We start from the raw sequence: 18,016 nt of genomic DNA, 5'->3' as shown, positions 1-18,016 counted from the left end.
GCTTCTCCAAAAAAATGACCTTTCTGTAATTTTCAATTTTGACCCTCCAAACTGCAGAGGTCAATTTTAGCTCCCAAGAGAACCCCATTTCCCAAGTTTGACTTTATTTGATCAATTAGAACAGGCTCCAGGTCATAAAACGTAAAAATCACCATTGTGCTGAAACTTATAAATTAAAAACTGCTGGCCTACCGCAAATAGCTCATTTTTTACAAAAAGGCTAAAAATTCCAAAATATTGACGGCACTGTCAAGTGTCAAAACTGTATAGAGATTTTCCCTTTTTATTTCATTTTCTTTGTTTTTTACTTCTTGAATTGATACGCTTTCGAAAGCTTTCGCCTTCGCTTCACTTGAGCCATTTTTTCTTCTTTTTCAAAATTTGATTTCCTAGAAAAATGTTATTCAAATCTAAAAAATTCCCAGGTTAAAAAAACATTTTTCTAATGAAAAATAACACTTCTTGAAATACATTTTCGAGAGATTTTTCCCTCGTTTCGCTAAGACTATTTTTTTCTCTAGGGTGAAAGTTCTAAGTTTAAAGAGATGAAAATTATACAGGTCGTCGGATTGAATTTTTTCAATTCGAGAAAGTAGCTCAGAAATCAAAAAAATGTCTTATCACTCAGCTATTTGGGATTTCAATGAGTACCTACGAACCTTCTAGAAATTCGTGTACATTTTTTTCAACAAGATACTCGTTTTTCAAAAAAAAAAAATCTTTAAAAAGTTTTAGCTCTTTGTACGTCTCGTCTGCGAGGGGAGGAGAATAGGTAAATCTTATGTGTCTACTGTCTACGACTCTACGTAGAGGAGTAAAATCTCAAAAATAGGTATTGCCCATTTAGCATTTTTTAAGTCTCTAGAGCTAGACACCCAGAATATTGATTTCCAGGGTGGTAGAGTGAGGTAGAGGTGACATGATATGAAATTTCATTTTGAAAGTACGAAAATGGTACAAAAAAAGTACGAATTCGGCTTTTCAGATTTTTGTAGACGTTTTGATTTATTGACACGTGCTCATTGATCATTAAGAAATTTTTGTTTTTATTTGTGTTAAATTCTTTAGAAATTTCAATTTGATTGAAATAAAAAGTTGAAAATGTATGAAAAATTCTTTAAAAATTCAAAAATTGTAAAAACTCTGCAGAATTTTCAAAAACTTATCGAAAACGCTTTTTGAAAATTATTACGCAATGCTCAAAAAAATTGTTGATATTGTCGGAGGAAAATGAGGAAATTTGAGGGGAATGTCTCTAAAAAATCAATGTTCTGAATTTTGATTGATTGATTGATTGATTGATTGATTGATCATGAATCATGATCAACATTTTGATTTTTATTTATTCTGTGTTTTTGTTGTTGTTTTTGTTCAATCACTTGGAATTTCTATGTTTGTCAAGATTTTGTAAAAATTAAAAGTGCGTACCTACTTACACATAATTACATTTTGAGAGTCCATGAACAGGAAGAGGGCCAGAGAAGGAATTTGTTAAAATGTTTTGAAAACTTTTGAAAATGAATAAAAACTGATGAAAGTTGGCAAAAATTAAAAAAAAATAAAGTACCTATGCTCCAAATGGTAAAAAATTGTTGAAAATGATGAAGTGAAAAGATAATAAAATACTCGTACCTTCAACATGAAACGAAATTTTGCAAAAATTCATGAAAATAACGTTAGCTAGATGGATAATCAGTGCGTATAAAGTGGTTTTTAAAATTAACTTGTTCAAGTATTATTTCGGAAGAGTTTTTGAAAAGCAACGTCAACGTCAGCTAGATATGATATGATAATACATAAAGTGGTTTTTCAAATATACATATTGTTTATTTGGACTATTTTTTAAAAAAAACAAACAACCATATCTTAGAGGAGAATGATAACTCTTAAGGTGGTTTTATGATTTGATTTTTCAAATGGAATTTCAATAAATTTTAACGATGTTTTTTCACTTTTCGTGGATTTTTATTCAATTTTACTGAAATTTCGTTATTTTTTTAAAGCAATTTTCAATGGTTTTATGCAAATTTTTCAGTTTTTACGATGCTTACTTTGAAAATACCTATTCAAAAGGTTTGAATTCAGAGGTATAACGATTATAATCGATGCTGCATCGATTATTTCGTCCCAAAATAATCGGAGATGATCGATTGATCGGCCAAAAAAATTTGCTGTTCCATGACTGGTTGGAATTGAGTGACGTCAGTCATCGCCATCAATGTTTCCTGAACCATTATCTGAACAATTTTTATTTTCATGTTTTTACTCAAAAAGTAATTGCAATGAAAGGGTTGAAGAGAAAATGAAAATATAAAACATCAAATAACAAATTAAAACCAAAAGGAAAGACTTGAAATCTACATTTGGATTAATTAAAAAAATTAGCCAAAGGTCCGATTAGGTAATCGATTACAGACGATTGAAAGTAATCGGTGATTATTAATTAGAAATAATCGATTATAATCGTAATCGTTACACCTCTGAGTTTGATCAATTTTCCATAATTTTCACCTGTTTTTTTCGTCATTTGAGACACTTTTTGCAACATTTTTCGTGATTTTTGCGGTTTTTTTAACAAATTTATGAGCAATTTTTGCCAAATTTTGATTACTTTACCCATTTTTAAATCAGTTTTATGGCAAATATTACAGTGTTTCGTCACCTTTAAATAATTTTATTAGGTACCTACATTTCAACTGATTCTCAAGCAATTTTCGTAAAATTTTGCTCTATCTTGCTGATACGCCGTAAAAGTTCTTTCCAAGGGGTCCTTAAATTTGGAAATTCGTCATGCATATTAGCAAACGTTTAAGCCAATTTGTTTTTTGAAATTTCAGAAATTCTAAAAATTAAAAAAATGAACTTTAGCCCTTGAAATGCACAAATTTTTTTGTAAAAACGTACCTTCAGTCTACGTACACTCCAGATAGTTGAGATTGAGATCCAGTTGTGCAAGTCGATGGGTTGCATAGCAGCGCAGTTGTAAGGCAAAAATTGCGTTGATAATTCATTGACGTTGAATTCGTGTGGTTCGTTTCGCTTTTTTGCTGCAGTAGTTAAGTTCTAAAGAATCACTGACTTTTTTATTTTTTATTTTTATTAATTTTTTTTGTGAATAAAAATGAGTCAGAAAGTATTTTTTTTTTTAAATTTCAAATGTGATTCATGATATTTTTGAAAAAATTTCTCTTAAATGAAACTCTAATAATGCATAATAAAATTTAATCGATGTCTTAGTCGTAATCCAATTGCCTTCCGAGGGCTTATTAAGTTACACAATTGACATTTTCCCATTAATTTAATGCTATTTTTAGACTATTGTGTAAAATTCAATATTCCCCCGACCATCTGTTTTTCTTTTTGTGGGACCTGACCTATGAATCCTCATGTTGTGAGGTTCCAAAGGAGGTTCCCTTGTCGGAGAAATTTATAAAATATCTATTTTTTCCTTCGGATAAAATTATTCTGCTTGGAGTAATAATTCTCAATTTTGTTCCATTTTTCACTATTCGTAATTTTCCTTTACTAATTGCCAATTTCTGAAGAAAAAATTGCGGTATTTTCGAAGCGGAGTCTTCTTTATCCTGTGAATATGAGGAGAATATCCCGCCTAGTTTCATCATTTCCATCATATTTCATCTTATTCTAACCAAGCAACACGCTCAAATCCATATTAAACATTCACTCCTGCCTCTCCCACAATAGTATTCCCCCTCAAACTAAAAATTCACCTATTACACCGCACCAGTCTGGACACAGATTTACATCTAGATCCATCTCTTGACTCGGTAACAGGTCATACCTGAATTTAAAATTCTGTTCGCGTACTTTCAATAAATAATGCATCAAGTTCAACAATCCTTCGAGTAGTAAAATAGAAAAAAAATTGCTCGGTTAATTATTACGGTAGTGGGTAGCGAGCGAAGAGCTGGATTGGGCTGGGCGCCCGCAACGTGAAAAAAAAAGCAGAGAAAGAGAACCTAATCTCTTCAATTTTTCATATTGCGAGTGTCTAAGGTTATCATTAATATCTAAATGGTAACTCGACTCTGTCGTTATAAAAATAATCGCTTCGCTGTAAAAATTACATTATTAATGTCAACGCTCTTCGTTAAGTACACTCGTTATGCTGGCTAACGCCGTTGTAATGTACGATGGTACACGGTTTTTGCACATTCACCTCGCATAAACCTACCTACATATACGTATAGATGTACCATACACACATGTACCTCTACATTGTACGTCTATAGTGTATGTGGAGTAGGTACATTACAAATACATGAATGCGAATGCAAAAAGCTAGAGAAAGATGGGCGTTAACAATGTACTAGTAGTGTGCTCTCCGAGGCACTGTGGATATGATTGAGTTATTTCGCCAACAATATAACTTACAGTACTTTGAACGTCGTCGACAACGACGACGACGAGCTTCATAGTAGGTGCACAAAAGGCTGAAGAAAATTCAAGCTTAATTAGCGCTAGCGGAAAATTGCCACAGCACGTAATTGACTTTTCATACTACTACAGCCAGCGTTGCTCTTATTTCCACCATACTTTTGTGTAGGTAGGTATGTTATGTAGCTTCCGCATAACTATACCTCTTACTGTCTACTCGAATACACTCCTTATTTAGCGGTAATTAAAATCAGCGTGTAAATAATAGCGTTTAATTTTTAGAAAAAAAATAATGTTATTTTTATCAACATGTGTAATATTACAAATTTTGGTTTTTCCTTTCTTTCTCATCTGATCGGTCGATACGGGACGCGACTCGAGCGGTATAATTTTTCGATATTTTGTTACAGTTTCCAGCACGCGTTAATAGAAATCCCTATGTAGGTATAATATAGTATCGAACAAAAATATAATACATCGCAAGTCGAACGTATACCCTCGCTAATTTTTTTTTCAACAAAATACATAAAATCTATATCAGAACTGGTGATGTTGGGGGGCATTCACATATGATAATACAGTTATATAAAGTATTGTAAAGTATAAAGAAGACATTACGCTATAATATACACATAGTATATAAGTAAATACAAAAGGCACTCTAAAACAAATTACATACAAAAAATTAAGGGGATGGGGGTAGGGTCGTAGGTGGGCTTGGAGGCGAGTACCGTTCAACTTGTTACAAACTACAACACTTTAGATACATACACACACATCGAACTACATATTATACAAACTGAACACATGATCGGATTACGATGAAGAAAAAAAACTGCGTGTATAGGTAGAAATATTGAGTTTTGGTATTTTAAAGTAGGTAGTATGATTTTGGCCAGCCAAAAGGAAAAAAGTAAGACGAGAAGGAGGAGGAGGACAAATAATACAATCTATGTAATATATATTTATAATAGATTTATATATCATAGAAATTAAAAAAAATTACACGATAAAATTTTTTTATCTTCAATATTACAAAAAAAGAAAAACACATCGATTGCGCGACAATTACCTAGTATTACGAACGTCGACCTAACATCAACATATTTTTTATTTCGATGAGATTCGATGATTCCTGCAACGAATCAAATTTTCATACGTATAAAAACTCTCCCCTTTTTTGATTAATCTTACCTCAGTCATCTGATATCTATAATTATACGTAACGTAGGTAATGTAAATGCGAATATAATACCTTAGGTATGGGGAAAAGGGACACAAAATTATGTAAGGGATATAGAGAATAAATTTCGTTGTCATTTATATACGTTTCTGTCGCCGTCGTAATACTAAGTATACTACAAAATTCACTGGTTAGTAATAGTAGCTTAAGAAACAAGAATTAATCTAAGTTTAGGAGAAAAAAAAAGAGAAAAAACGAAATTATAATACTGAACGTGGTTCATTCATTTTCGTTGACGTATTCGATGATGATGATGATAATAGTGATGATGACGTCGTTGTACATGTAGATTCTATTGAAGTAGATTATGAGCGTGGCCGTGAGGAAATCCATTTTTACTGTCCTGTAAAATATTGAGATTTTTATATAATTATTTTAAAGCAACAATTTCGGTAAAATATTGATGAAAATAAATCGGCACGATTTCAAAGAAGTTTTCTGTGAAGGGTCCATTTAGGTACTTTTGAATGACTGGGCAGTAAGAGGGGGGTACATGATCATAGGCGATTCGTCAAAATGAAGACTGGCGATCAATAAACAGGCAGAATCGTAGAACAAGTAGAAAAACACATAATTTGCTTCAGGCCCCAATTTTTCGGAGAATCAAAAACATAATGAAGACTCAAAATGAGTGGATAATTTCAAAATTCATTGAAAATTTCAAATTGAAAAAAAATGGTAATTCAATCAATTTTTACGAGCTTATTTTTCTTTGACGGAAGGGTAGAGGAAATTGCTATAAAAACTGAAAAAATGAAAAAATTTGGGGAAAATTAAATTTGACAAAAAAATAAACTTAAGTAATTTTGTAAAAAAAAAAAAAAAAAAAAAAAAAAAAAAAAACAGGACTCATGTTAGGCAAACTTTGAAAAAAAAGACTTTTTTGGCAGGCAAGGCAACAATAAAATGATTGGTTTTGGGACCATTAGGCTATTTATCAAAAAACAACTTCCTGAGACTTTTGACGAAAAAACATTACCTACAACTTTTCGTTAACTCGCCAACAATCACAAATTGTCTCTTTTAGACAATCTTGTCAAAAAATGTGGTAATTTTTTGACAATTGTGTCACAAATAGACACTTGGCTATTTTGCCAAAAATTGACACTTTTTGACTATTTTTCCAAAAATTGACTTTTTTTGACAACTTTTCCAAAAATTGACACTCTTAGACTAAGAAAAATGTGGCACCACAAAAAAAAAAATTCAAAAACAAAACCTTATAATCAAGTTGGGAAAAAAACTGGACTTCAATTTTTTGTAATGTTTGGGGTGGGAACGAGGTACAAGAAATAATGGACTTACGACTTTTAAGAATTAACGTTGCCTCTGTTTTGGCTCTTTAGTCTCTACAGTCAGAAAAAAACATGAAAATTGGAAAAAAAGGGAGTAAGAAATTTCAATACACTGACGAGAGAAGCTTTTCAAAATAGCACCCTCCGATTTGATCGAAACCACGTCAAATCGATAGTCTGCATCGTGAAACCCACGCAAACAAAATTTTAAAAGCTGAAGTTCATTTTTGATTTTTAAAATTTTTTTGTAAATTTGAAAAATTCATAAAAGCTGTTTTTATGACATTTTTTTGAATTTCTCGTGGTTTTTACGCAAACAAAATCAACCATTATACATTCAATTCATTACAACTCTCGTCCATTTCGAAAAATACCAATTTTAGGCCATTCGGAAGGCCCCAGTGAGTTTTCAGTTTCCTCCAAAAATTTCAAAATTGCTCTGAAAAGGCCAAAAATCAACTCCAGCCCCTACAACTTTAGTTGATGCTTATTGGGCTCTCTTCCGACCATCTAGTATGTATTTTCCAAGAAGGGGAAGGGATGAAAAGTTGAAATTGGGTAATCACTCAAACTGGTTCATTTTAATCGAAAAAATATTGCATGAGAAAGTTAGAAAATTTCCTTAATTACTTCCAAAATTTTTTGTGATTTTCAAATCCGCCAAAAGTCCAAAAATAAACTTGACAAAGTCTCGAGAACAATTTGAAATTTCTAGAGAAAATTAAAAACTCACTCGAGGCTTCGGAATGCCATAAATGTGGAATTTACGACTTTCCATGGGGGGGGGGGGGAGGTAAAGGGTTAAAAGTTAAAATGAAGTAACTGTTCACACTGGTTCATTCTGCTTGTGAAAAAAAAGAAGTTAAAAAATAGTCATGAAACCCGCTTTCGAGAATTTTGAAAAAAAAATACTCGTAAACGAAGAAAGGAATTATAGGAGCTGAGCTGGCAACTTGGCATCTGAGGAAACTACAAACTTGATAGAAGAGGATGAAAATACGCAGGAGGGACGGTACTAACCTGTAACGGCATATTCGCGATATGGGAAGACGGTTGAACCAGTATATGCTGAGCCATTGATAAATGATGTCTTAATTTCGGATCTACATTATCTTCAGATTTTTCTTCCTCTCTCCTCTTCAAACAGGCAGCTTTTGGATTGAGATTACGTTCTGAACAGAAAAAAAAATTGAAAATGATAACGAATTCGCATTAAAAAACAAAACACGATTCGAGCAGATCTGAATAATTCACCTCTGACTTGCTGTTCGAGCGACATGATCACTTCAACGGCCATATTTAAAATGCTGAGTTTCGTTTGAGGTTTATCGGTTTTCAGATGAGTCATGCACATACGTCCAAGTTCTTTAAGAGCTTCGTTAATATCCCTTATTCTGATCCTGCAATGAATGAAAAAAAAAAGAAAGAAATTAAACATCTCATCGCCTTAGAACAAAAATGTAAATATTATATGCGACGGGGAGGGGGGAGAAGAGAAGAGACAGCAAAATCATGTTTTCTTTTCATGTATTCGAATTTCGATTAGATAATCACGCAGCTCTGCGATACAGGTTGGGTACACAATAAACACAACCATCTGTCGAGTGTCGATCTTGTGACGTGTTCTTTGGTACACTCGGTTTCCTCCGATTAAAGTTTCTAAACCGAACTGGTTTGTTGGAGGCACGTTTCACTCGTTCCAGCTTGCAACATAATTTGGTAGTTGAATATAAAATTACTTTCGGAATATTTTATGCCCCGGAGTAGCCATTTACTTTTCGAGAAATCGAATAGGCTACCAAAACACCTGGAGTATGTTGTATAGCGTGATCGCGATGTACGTTGTTTTTTTCACAGAAATATAAATACGCAAAAGTAGAAATTCCTTTAAAAATCGTGTTCGAAGAGCACCAAGGAGGGTGTCAGGAGAATAAAATTGTATGAAAATTAACTAGGAGTATGATTTTCGTGACGTAAAATGGTCAATTAAAATTCACACGAAAGAGCCTATTGAAAATAATCGTTTGGAAACCGAAAGAATATTACTTTAGGGGGAAAAATTGTTACCTTTCGCGAACATTATTCGCTTGTCGTCTTTCTTTCTCTCTATGAGCTTTCACTCCAGGATCTTCGTTATCTTCATCGGCGCTGGAACAACTGAGGAAAAAATACGACAAGTTGAGTACGTAAGGTACAAGTGCTAAGCGAGAAGGAAAGGTTATCGACTTGGAGAGACTTACTACTTTCTAGGTCTCTTGACGCCTTTATGAAAAGTGGTAGAATTTACAGCGGAAGACAATGCGTTGACAACGTTATCAGCGACTGATAACCTATCATTTTCTGGTTTAACGACCATCGTATCTGGAGGCTTCTTTCTTTTTTCTGGAAAACATAAACAAAGTAAAATTAGCGCCAATGAGTCGAAAGGGAAAAATATACTACAGAAAATATTCATTACTGGTTGAAGGCACTCTATCAGGCGTGATTGGTCTTTCTACACTAGAAGCACCAACAGGAACAGCTGCGCAAGGAAATGATGAATTATGGGGCATATTATTGACGGTCGAATTGCCTGCCTGCGATTTCGTGAAATTAACAGAAAAAATTCAGAACGTTATTACGAAAATACATCGATATAATAGTCGTAATTGGATTGTTGAGACGTACTATGTGATACTGATGAAATTGAGATCCAACTGGAGGTGCATTGGGCGTAAATTGAGGTGGCACCGATTGACATTCGGCATGATTTCTCAATACGTTAATAGCGTCGTCGATTCTTTCCTCAACAATTCGCGTACCCTGATTAAGTATATCGAGGTTAGTTCGGCGTATCGTAGAAACAGAACGAAATTAAAAATCAACGTAATACTTACACTTTGATTAGTCCGTTCAGTGGGAAAATGCGGCAAAAAAGAATAATGCGATATGGATCCATTATTAGGCCATCGGCAACTGGTGCCATTACCAGAACCTGGTAACGGTGGCGGTGAACTCAGTGGTGTCGAAGGATTAGAACTACAGCTACTTACACTCTGATCAGTCATGTAAACCTAAAATAAGCGTGTATTAAACCGCGAGGAAAAAAACCATACGTTATTCGCAATTTCCGCATACTCACAAATGTGTAATTTTTAGGAATATTTTCGTTGGGTATTTGCAACGAAGGACTATGATGCGCCGGATACGTAGACGAAGGATTATGTTCGTTCGTGTGATGCAGATTCGACGACGGGAGTAACACAGAAGGCGGCAAAACATCCGGAGACGTGACTGTATCACCAGGCACAACATTTGTTTGCGAAATGTCGTCATATTCCTGAATCACAACGTAAAAATTTCAGCATTCGTATCGTACAAGTGAGTGAAATTTCATCAGTTATAGTAAAACTAACCAATTGATGATGTCCTGTGTGTGATATCGGTGTCATGGAGTTGACTCCGTAAGGAGCTTGAGTAGTAGGCAGCATTATATCGTTGTTATAGGGATACATAGCGTTACCAGCATTCGCTGGCAGGTTCATCGGTTCTTCTGCGTTCGAAGGGTGAGGCGAGGGTTGCCATACGTTCGTATGATCGTTCATCGAATTCGGCATTCCAGCTTCATTATCTAGTTTGCAAACAATAAGTCAAAACTAAGTAAGAATGTACACAATGGGTAAGCGACTGATAACAGGAAGCTGGATTGTTACCTGAATTAGGAATAATCTTCCTCTGAACATTGGTGAAAGGAAAGAATGGCGACTCCGAACTAAACTGCTCCGAATTGACACCGAAGTTATTTGTGTAATTCTGCGAATCGAGTTATTGGTTTAGTTATACACTGTTTTAATATCTAAACACAAACGTGAGTTAGTACGAATGTGTAACTTACCATCTCATTCTCTGTATTATGGAATGGAGCTTGATACCTTGGTTTTTCTGTAAGCATAAAACATAACGAGTGTTAGATTCGAAGCATCATAAAAATTCGAACGCGAATTACGCTTTCGCGTTCATCAAACAAAAAAGGACGAAGAGTATGAGATGGGTATTCGCCTACATTTCGTTAAACTTACCACGATATTAATCGTTTAAAATTTGAAAAGTTAAACGATAATATCAATTTATTACTCTGTTATGTTTTTGACCATAAAAAATGCACCTCAAACACAGGTACATGATTCACTTACCGGATTGTTTGTTCGCTATCTTGTTGAAGCAATTTTGAAACACTTCATACAGGTGCATCGGTTCATCATCGCTATTACTCATGTTTTAAAGCTATAATATCATAGTATCAAATTGAAGTGAAACCAACTCCTCTTCGAGTGAAATATGCACCAACGATGGCGAGTTTATAACAAAGATTAGACAGAAAGTTACAGCAATTCGAACGAATCTCGATCACACCGAGTAAAACGAGTGGGTAACATGTACGCGAAAACTTTTCGAAATTCAGATTCCTTCGGTAAAATCCTGGACGATTAAAGCTAATAGTGACACAAGGAAATTTTCATTTTGTCGAATTTTTTTAGTGAATTTATCACACAAAATCAAAAACACCAAATGAGGTATTGTTAGACAAGCGTTCAGTCAGGTCTCTCCTTTGTATCTGTTTTTTCATTTCGAAGTAGCTAGCGAGGTCTTGTGGTCGTTTTGTAAACTACTGACGTCACAACGAAACATTTTTCAAATTTTTTTAAAATATTGATTTTAGCACTCCTCTACGCAAATTTAGGGCCCTTAAAATCAAAATTTACCCTTCACTATACTTTTCGCATAAAGTACTTGTCGAGCACTTTCTATTGAAAAAAAAATTAGCCTCCTAGGTGTAATATGGGCTGAATGAGAGCCTGCTGAACTTTTTTTTGCTTGTTTATTGTTTTTGCTGGGACTCATGGGAGCTTATGGAAGTTATGGTTGATGTTTCGATGAAACGTGGTAATAAATGGTAATAATTTAGGACTCCTATTTAAATTATTTGTTAGGGCAAAGTTTCCTTATCTTTCTTTTGTCTTTTCCATTCTGAGTGTAGGACTGTAGGTATTTTTATAGTATTTTTGTTTCGCCTCTGCCTCATTTCCATTTCGAATTTCTTATTTCTTCATTGATCGGAATCTGGCCAACATGTTGAGTCCATCTGAGAAAGGTAAGTGTTCTGTTTTTTAATGTTACATAGTTATTACATATTGTTATTGACGACCTAATTCTGGTGAAGTCAGGAATATTAGTGAGACTTCCATATGCTTAGAATAAGATTCTTCCATCGTTTTACTTTACCCGTCATAGGTATTCCAGCTGTTATTTATGTGTGGAAACGATTCTAATTTTTTATTGTCGTTGGTTTTCAGATGCGGATAGCTTGTTGCTCGAAGCCAAGGAGCAGAAATTGATTGAAGATGTGCGTACATCGTACTGGTGCATTGACCCAAATTTCTTTTACTTTACTGTTGATAATTGATCATTATTTTTTTCCTAGATTACAGCCCCTATGAAATTAGACCGAAAACTATTTGCAGATGACAAATCTTACCGAAAATATTTAGAGTGTTTTGCAGAATTAGAAGGAAGCACTACAGTCGTCACCATGCGTTGTTTTGATTTAGAAAAAAAATGTGAGACACTCATAAGACGTGAGGAGGATCTTCTTATAGACACGGTAAATAGTCTATGAATTATTGATGATAGGAAATTTTTTTTTGTTAAAATATTAAGAATCTTCATCGCAGAACACTAAATTGAGATATGAGAAACCAATTCGTTGTTTCGCACATCTAATTTTTGGTTTACAATAAGTTTCTGAATGAAATTTCGTGCTCAACTTACATGAGATGAGACGCAGACGTCTTTTTCAATCTATATTGTATTGGTATTGGTATTGCCTATTCGACTATTCGTAGGTAGTTTAAAATAGATTTCAAGCAAAGCTTTGTACCTATTCGATTTTTCCACTCTCAAAGTTCATTTTTACATTACTCAAATCTTACAAGAGTGCATTGATTTTTACAGGGGCGGACTATAGCCTATGATGTTACCCGGTGATCATTTTGTTTTTTTTTTCAAGTTGAACTTTGGAAAAATCTTATCATTTTTAAATTTTAAAAAATGTTTAAACCAAACAAAATAGGTAGGTACATACATTTTTCACATGAAAAAACATTGTTTTTTTTCTCCTCAAAAGTCAAAACAAATGGGATCACCTAATTAAATTGAAAAATTAAAACAGGGAAAGCCTTTGAAATCTCATTGCTTTGCCAAGAGTTGATATACCTCACAACATTGTGATTTTTCCCGTCAATATCAAAATGTAATTTGTTGAAATTTGACGAGATAAATTGCGACAAAAAAAAATTTTTTTGAGAAGAAAGGAGTGGGAAGTGTGTTAATCCTGCTTCCTCAACGTTCAAAAAATATCATCTACTAGTAAATTTTCCTGCGCCAGAACAGAATTTATGGTATGGTATTGTGATACCTACTCAGAGGGGGTGCGTATTGCGTAAATGGTTGTTCCAATAATTTCTAATGTTTGACGTATTGCATACTTTTTTATTTTAAGGCGCAAACATTTTAGAAAAAAATTGTAATTTCCACATTTACCTATTGATATTTTATTTTTTATTTGTTTTTAAAACCAAAAACAGGTGGAATCATACTGAACTCCTCACTGACAATTGTGTGTCCATGCCCAACTTACTCGTGCACAGCAATTGGCCTATGATTTTAATTTAGTGGCACGCTTGTATTTCAATGTGGATTTCTTTTTCTTTTTCTTGGTAGTGATTCTGAACTCAGGATAAGTTAGAGAACAAGTCGTCGGTGTTTCAACTTTCATAAATTCAACACGTTGCGTTTTTGCTCGAACCTGTACTTTTCCAGTAGGTAAGATGTTGATACCTATATAAGTAATGGTTGAAGTATCGGTGCTGTTTAACATGTGTCCGTAGTTTTCAGCCTTTCTCAAAGCATTTTCCGCACTATCGTTGTCTTTTATTTGGATGATAACAGCATGCTTCTTAGTTATGTCTCGTATAACGATATCAGCGCCGAAATGCTTATCGTAATAAACTTTATGGTAAAGCTTCGATAAACATTGCATTTCTAATATTACACAGGCAAATATCGAGTATTCCTTCCGTTCGAATTCATCCACATAGTATGTCTCGTTCTTCAAGGACTGTGCGATCGTGAAGCTTCTCGTATAAATTAATCGCAATCGATATTCAAGCTGAGACGAATCAACTTCAGAATTTTGGGTAAATCTTAATAACTCGGCCGCTGCGTATTTCAGTGGCTCTTGCCTGATATGGTATTTTTCGCTGATATACCGAATCATTCGTTTTGAGAATTCCAAAGCAGTCTCTTTATTGGGTATTTTTGCTAGGTTAGCGCTACCAGAGCTTCTCACTATGGTTAGAACTCCCTGATCGATGAGATAGGCATGGAATAACATCGTCGTATTGGCATATTCCTCGTAATATGTTTCGGGAGTTGTCTCGGTTCGAGTGAAAATATCTTGAAGACCCGATAACGTCCGTTCGTTCAATATCAAGCGTTCACCTGCCAGTACTGGTTTTTGGCTGAGTAAATCAAAAATATCCTCGCGGTATAGTGAGCTTATTCGTAGTAATTTATTGATCACTTCTAAATTACAAGTTTCGTGAAAATAACTAGCGATTTTTTTAGAATTTAGGAAACGAATAACCGAAGCCGGATTGCAAAAGCTTTGTCCAACTACGTTAGACGCAGTGTAACCGCCATACCATTCGAAAGCCTGCTGAGCTAGCTCCTCTGTGATGTTGTAGTGATCAAGAACCAACTGGAAGTTGTTCCTAGTCAGACCGAAATAGTGCATCATGGGATACGGATTCTCGGCAACGCTGTGTAGATCGTAATTTTTCCAACTATTCGTTTTGTACTCTGTGAGCTGAGAATTACCTACGGCTATACCTCGTTTGAGGTGAACATTGCCTTTGAAAGTTCTATCAAGCAGATTTGCAATCAAGTGTAATACTTTATTCGTATCATCTTTAGATAATTCGGCAGTTTGCAACGCGCTGTAAAGAGACGCATCGTAATCATCTATCAGCACGAATACCTTTTTACGAAAATGCTTTCGAAGAATTTCGCTCAAGAAGACCAAACTACCGATCAGTGTTTTCTCAAAAGGAGAATTCGAGTAAAGGTTTTCTTTGAACCAGCTCATCTTACGCTCAGCATTTGGTATGTTTCCTTTTTGCTTTCGCTTTCGCTTTCGCAAACTTTCGTTGAGCACACGAAGCATGTATTTGTGTTCCCAGAACACTTTACTAATGGCTTTTTGAATTTTTCCTTCGATTTCAGCGTATGTGGTACCGGAAACGTGTTTGAAACTGACATATATTACAGGATATTTACCCTGGAACATCGGAAATAAGTATTCGAACCGGGAAATTCTCAAAGGTATGCGAAGTGTATCGACTGTGCCGTCTTCTCGTCTAATTTCTCCGTATCTGAAGAGTTTATAAATTGTGGAATTTTCTTCCGGTGAAATTCGTTCGCCTACATCATTCACAGGTATTTCTAGAAATGTTTTCAACATCTTCAAGTTTGTGGTTTTACCCCATTTGTTGGGGGCTAATATCAACATGGTGGGGTTTCTGTCAAATGTATCCAATACGGTTTTTATGAATAAGCTGTTGTCAAAGAATACTTCATTTTTTTGTAAAAGTTCTACGAAATCACTGGTGCCCAAAGTGAAAGGATGCTCGTGGAAAACATCTTTGAACGATATGCAAGGTTTGACTAGGTGAGGTCGACAATTTATTGGTCGGGTAGGGCAAGAGTAATTAAGTCGCCGGGCCCAAGTTCGACGTATTACAGGTTCAGTTAAAGGCAGGTGTAAATACAGTGTGAACAGAAATATCAGAAGCATTTTTTCGGTATAATTTTGGATATTGAAGCTCGGTTATCTGAAACATGGACTGAAATGAAAAAATTCATCAAATTTGTGAAATCTGTGTCGAAATTAAATGAAAAAATTGCATCGTAGAATATATGGATGTGATTTTATATCTTAGTTTTTGAATTTTAGGACAGAGTTATTTCTCATTCAATTTTTTCAAGGTCAAAAATGTTTTAACCTCTCTAACAATATGATTTCAGAAAAAAAATTTAATGCAAAAAAATGCATTTATCGATTTTTGGTGAATTTTTGAAAATCAAATTTAGGCCAAAAATGAAGGAAAAAATCAAAATCTTACCAAATTAATCTAGAAAGGCGAAATTTGCAGTATATCCTATTTTGGACCTGCCAAATCGATTGGAAACTGTTTCAGACCGTTTAGAGTAGTTCTGGATCCTCCAGAAGATTTTTGAAACTTGTAATTCCCACAAAATTTCATCAAATGAAGTTGGAAAGCTGAAATTCACTCTGTAAACTAATTTCAATACGCTACGAAGTCGACTGCAGGTGGATTTCAAGTCATTTTGGAGCTTCCAGCGACTTTTTGACAATTACTGGAGCCTACAGTAGATTTCTGAAACCTGAAATTTTCTCAAAGTTTTATCAAAGAAGATGAAAAGCGGAAATTTACTCTGCACTCCAATTTTTTAGCACTCTCTGAAGACGACTTCAGATGGGTTCCAGTCATTTTGGAGCCACCAGCGACTTTTTGAAAATTCCTGTAGTCTCCAGCAGATTTTTGAAACTTGGAATTCTCAGAAAAATCTCATCAAATGGAGTTGAAAAGCCGAAATTTATTCTGCAAACTAATTTCAATACGCTACGGTGGATTTCAAGTCGTTTTGGAGCCTACAGCGACTTTTTGAAAATTTCTGGGGTCTCCAGCAGATTTTTGAAACTGGGAATTCTCAGAAAAATCTCATCAAATGGAGATGGAAAGTCGAAATTTACTCTGCACTCCAATTTTAGGCACTCTTTGATGACGACTTCAGGTGGGTTTCAGTCATTTTGGAGCCTCCAGCTACTTTTTGAAAATTCCTGGAGTCTCCAGCACATTTTTGAAACTTGGAATTTACTATGCATCCCAATTTTAACACCTACCCATTCCTGAGACGGCGCATTTGACCTTATTTACAATTTTTGCGATTAAAACAAGAGTTTGAAACCAAATGGCTTAAGACTGTGGTGGTAAGTAGTAGATAGTGTGAGTAACCCTCCATCAAATTTTTATCCAATGTGCTTGCATAGATTAGAAGCATCTGGTTTCGGAAAAAAAATTGGGCCGTATTAGGACAGGGTCCCCTATTCCAGTTCGCAACATATTTTTGTGCATCGATTTCATACCTACTTAAAAATTTTAAAAATTCACCCTTTCGCCTACGTTTGAGGTAGGAGGATGAGATTCAGTTGACACCCTATTTTTGGCATAATTTCGAGGTGAATTGCAGGAAGTTCAAATCCATTTTAGAGCCTCCTGTGCCTTTTTGGAAACTTCAGTTTTTTAAAAAAAATGTCACAAAATCTGTCCGAATCAACTTTAGCACGTACTGTGCAGAGTGAGTTTCAGCTATTCAACTCCATTTGGTGAAATTTTGTAAAAATTCCAAGTTTCAAAGATCTGCTGGAGACTCCAGGAGTTTTCAAAAAGTCGCTGGAGGCTCCAAAATGACTGGAACCAACCTGAAGTCATCTTCAGAGAGTGCCTAAAATTGGAGTACAGAGTAAATTTTCGGCTTTCAATCTCCATTTGATTAAATATTGTGAAAATTTCAAATTTCAGAAATCTACTGGAGGCTCCAGTAATTTTCAAAAAAACGCTGGAGACTCCAAAACGACTTGAAATCCACCTGCAGTCGACTTCGTAGAGTATTGAAATTAGTTTTAGTTTACAGAATCAGACGGGTTGATAACATTAAAAGGCTAGACAGGCACACTATAACAACCTTGAGAGGCTAGACAGGTAGGTCATTGACCTTGAGAGACGTATAGACCGACAGACAGACGACCTTGGGAAGCCATGCTGATTTCGATTGTGCACTTCAAGCGATCTTTTTAGACAATAATTTGCTCTTCTGAAAAGATTTGAAAAATATTAAGAAAATAAATGATATTTTAAGGATGAAGAGCAGCTCCAGAAGTGTCAAAATTTGTATTCGG

General features: G+C 34.8%; 2 protein-coding genes and 1 long non-coding RNA gene across 5 annotated transcripts; 1 reads left to right on the top strand and 2 right to left on the bottom strand.

Annotated features, from left to right (window-relative positions):
* Nucleotides 1-4,656: 4,656 nt before the first annotated feature.
* LOC135842780 (protein daughterless-like) lies at nt 4,657-11,506 on the bottom strand. Of its 3 annotated transcripts, none has more exons than XM_065360410.1 (13): nt 11,109-11,506; nt 10,811-10,857; nt 10,629-10,728; nt 10,332-10,546; nt 10,058-10,255; nt 9,813-9,989; nt 9,604-9,738; nt 9,395-9,512; nt 9,177-9,318; nt 9,004-9,093; nt 8,191-8,336; nt 7,957-8,108; nt 4,657-5,984 (listed from the first exon to the last, which is right to left on the bottom strand). In XM_065360410.1, the coding sequence occupies exons 1-13, from the start codon at nt 11,188-11,190 to the stop codon at nt 5,934-5,936; spliced, it is 1,653 nt and encodes a 550-aa protein (XP_065216482.1). In that variant the 5' UTR covers nt 11,191-11,506; the 3' UTR covers nt 4,657-5,933. The 3 variants fall into 3 exon arrangements, with proteins under 3 accessions (XP_065216482.1, XP_065216484.1, XP_065216483.1); XM_065360412.1 differs by having other exon boundaries at nt 9,813-9,971; XM_065360411.1 differs by having other exon boundaries at nt 9,180-9,318; nt 11,109-11,505.
* On the top strand, nt 10,198-12,600 carry LOC135842782 (uncharacterized). Its single transcript, XR_010558185.1, has 3 exons — nt 10,198-10,296; nt 12,270-12,319; nt 12,398-12,600. It is a non-coding gene; the product is annotated as an uncharacterized LOC135842782 (long non-coding RNA).
* A 1,030-nt stretch (nt 12,601-13,630) lies between these two features.
* LOC135843901 (uncharacterized) lies at nt 13,631-17,918 on the bottom strand. Its single transcript, XM_065361949.1, has 2 exons — nt 16,158-17,918; nt 13,631-15,878 (listed from the first exon to the last, which is right to left on the bottom strand). Exon 2 carries the CDS (start codon nt 15,827-15,829, stop codon nt 13,631-13,633), a length of 2,199 nt encoding a protein of 732 aa, XP_065218021.1. The 5' UTR covers nt 15,830-15,878; nt 16,158-17,918.
* Nucleotides 17,919-18,016: the final 98 nt, after the last annotated feature.

This window comes from Planococcus citri, chromosome 4, assembly GCF_950023065.1.
Source record: "Planococcus citri chromosome 4, ihPlaCitr1.1, whole genome shotgun sequence".
NCBI lineage: Eukaryota > Metazoa > Arthropoda > Insecta > Hemiptera > Pseudococcidae > Planococcus > Planococcus citri.
The sequence above is the reverse complement of the archived record's forward strand: the minus strand, read 5'-3'. Positions and strand labels throughout refer to the sequence as shown.

Bases quoted from the DNA above. Each gene is read 5' to 3' on its own strand.
- LOC135842780 (XM_065360410.1), bottom strand. From the start codon at position 11,190: ATGAGTAATAGCGATGATGAACCGATGCACCTGTATGAAGTGTTTCAA. The intron at 10,256-10,331 runs GTTAGTTTTACT...GTTGTGATTCAG, and splicing joins ACACAGGACATCATCAATTG to GAATATGACGACATTTCGCA. The intron at 8,337-9,003 runs GTAACAATTTTT...CATTCATTGCAG, and splicing joins GCGAATAATGTTCGCGAAAG to GATCAGAATAAGGGATATTA.
- LOC135843901 (XM_065361949.1), bottom strand. From the start codon at position 15,829: ATGCTTCTGATATTTCTGTTCACACTGTATTTACACCTGCCTTTAACT.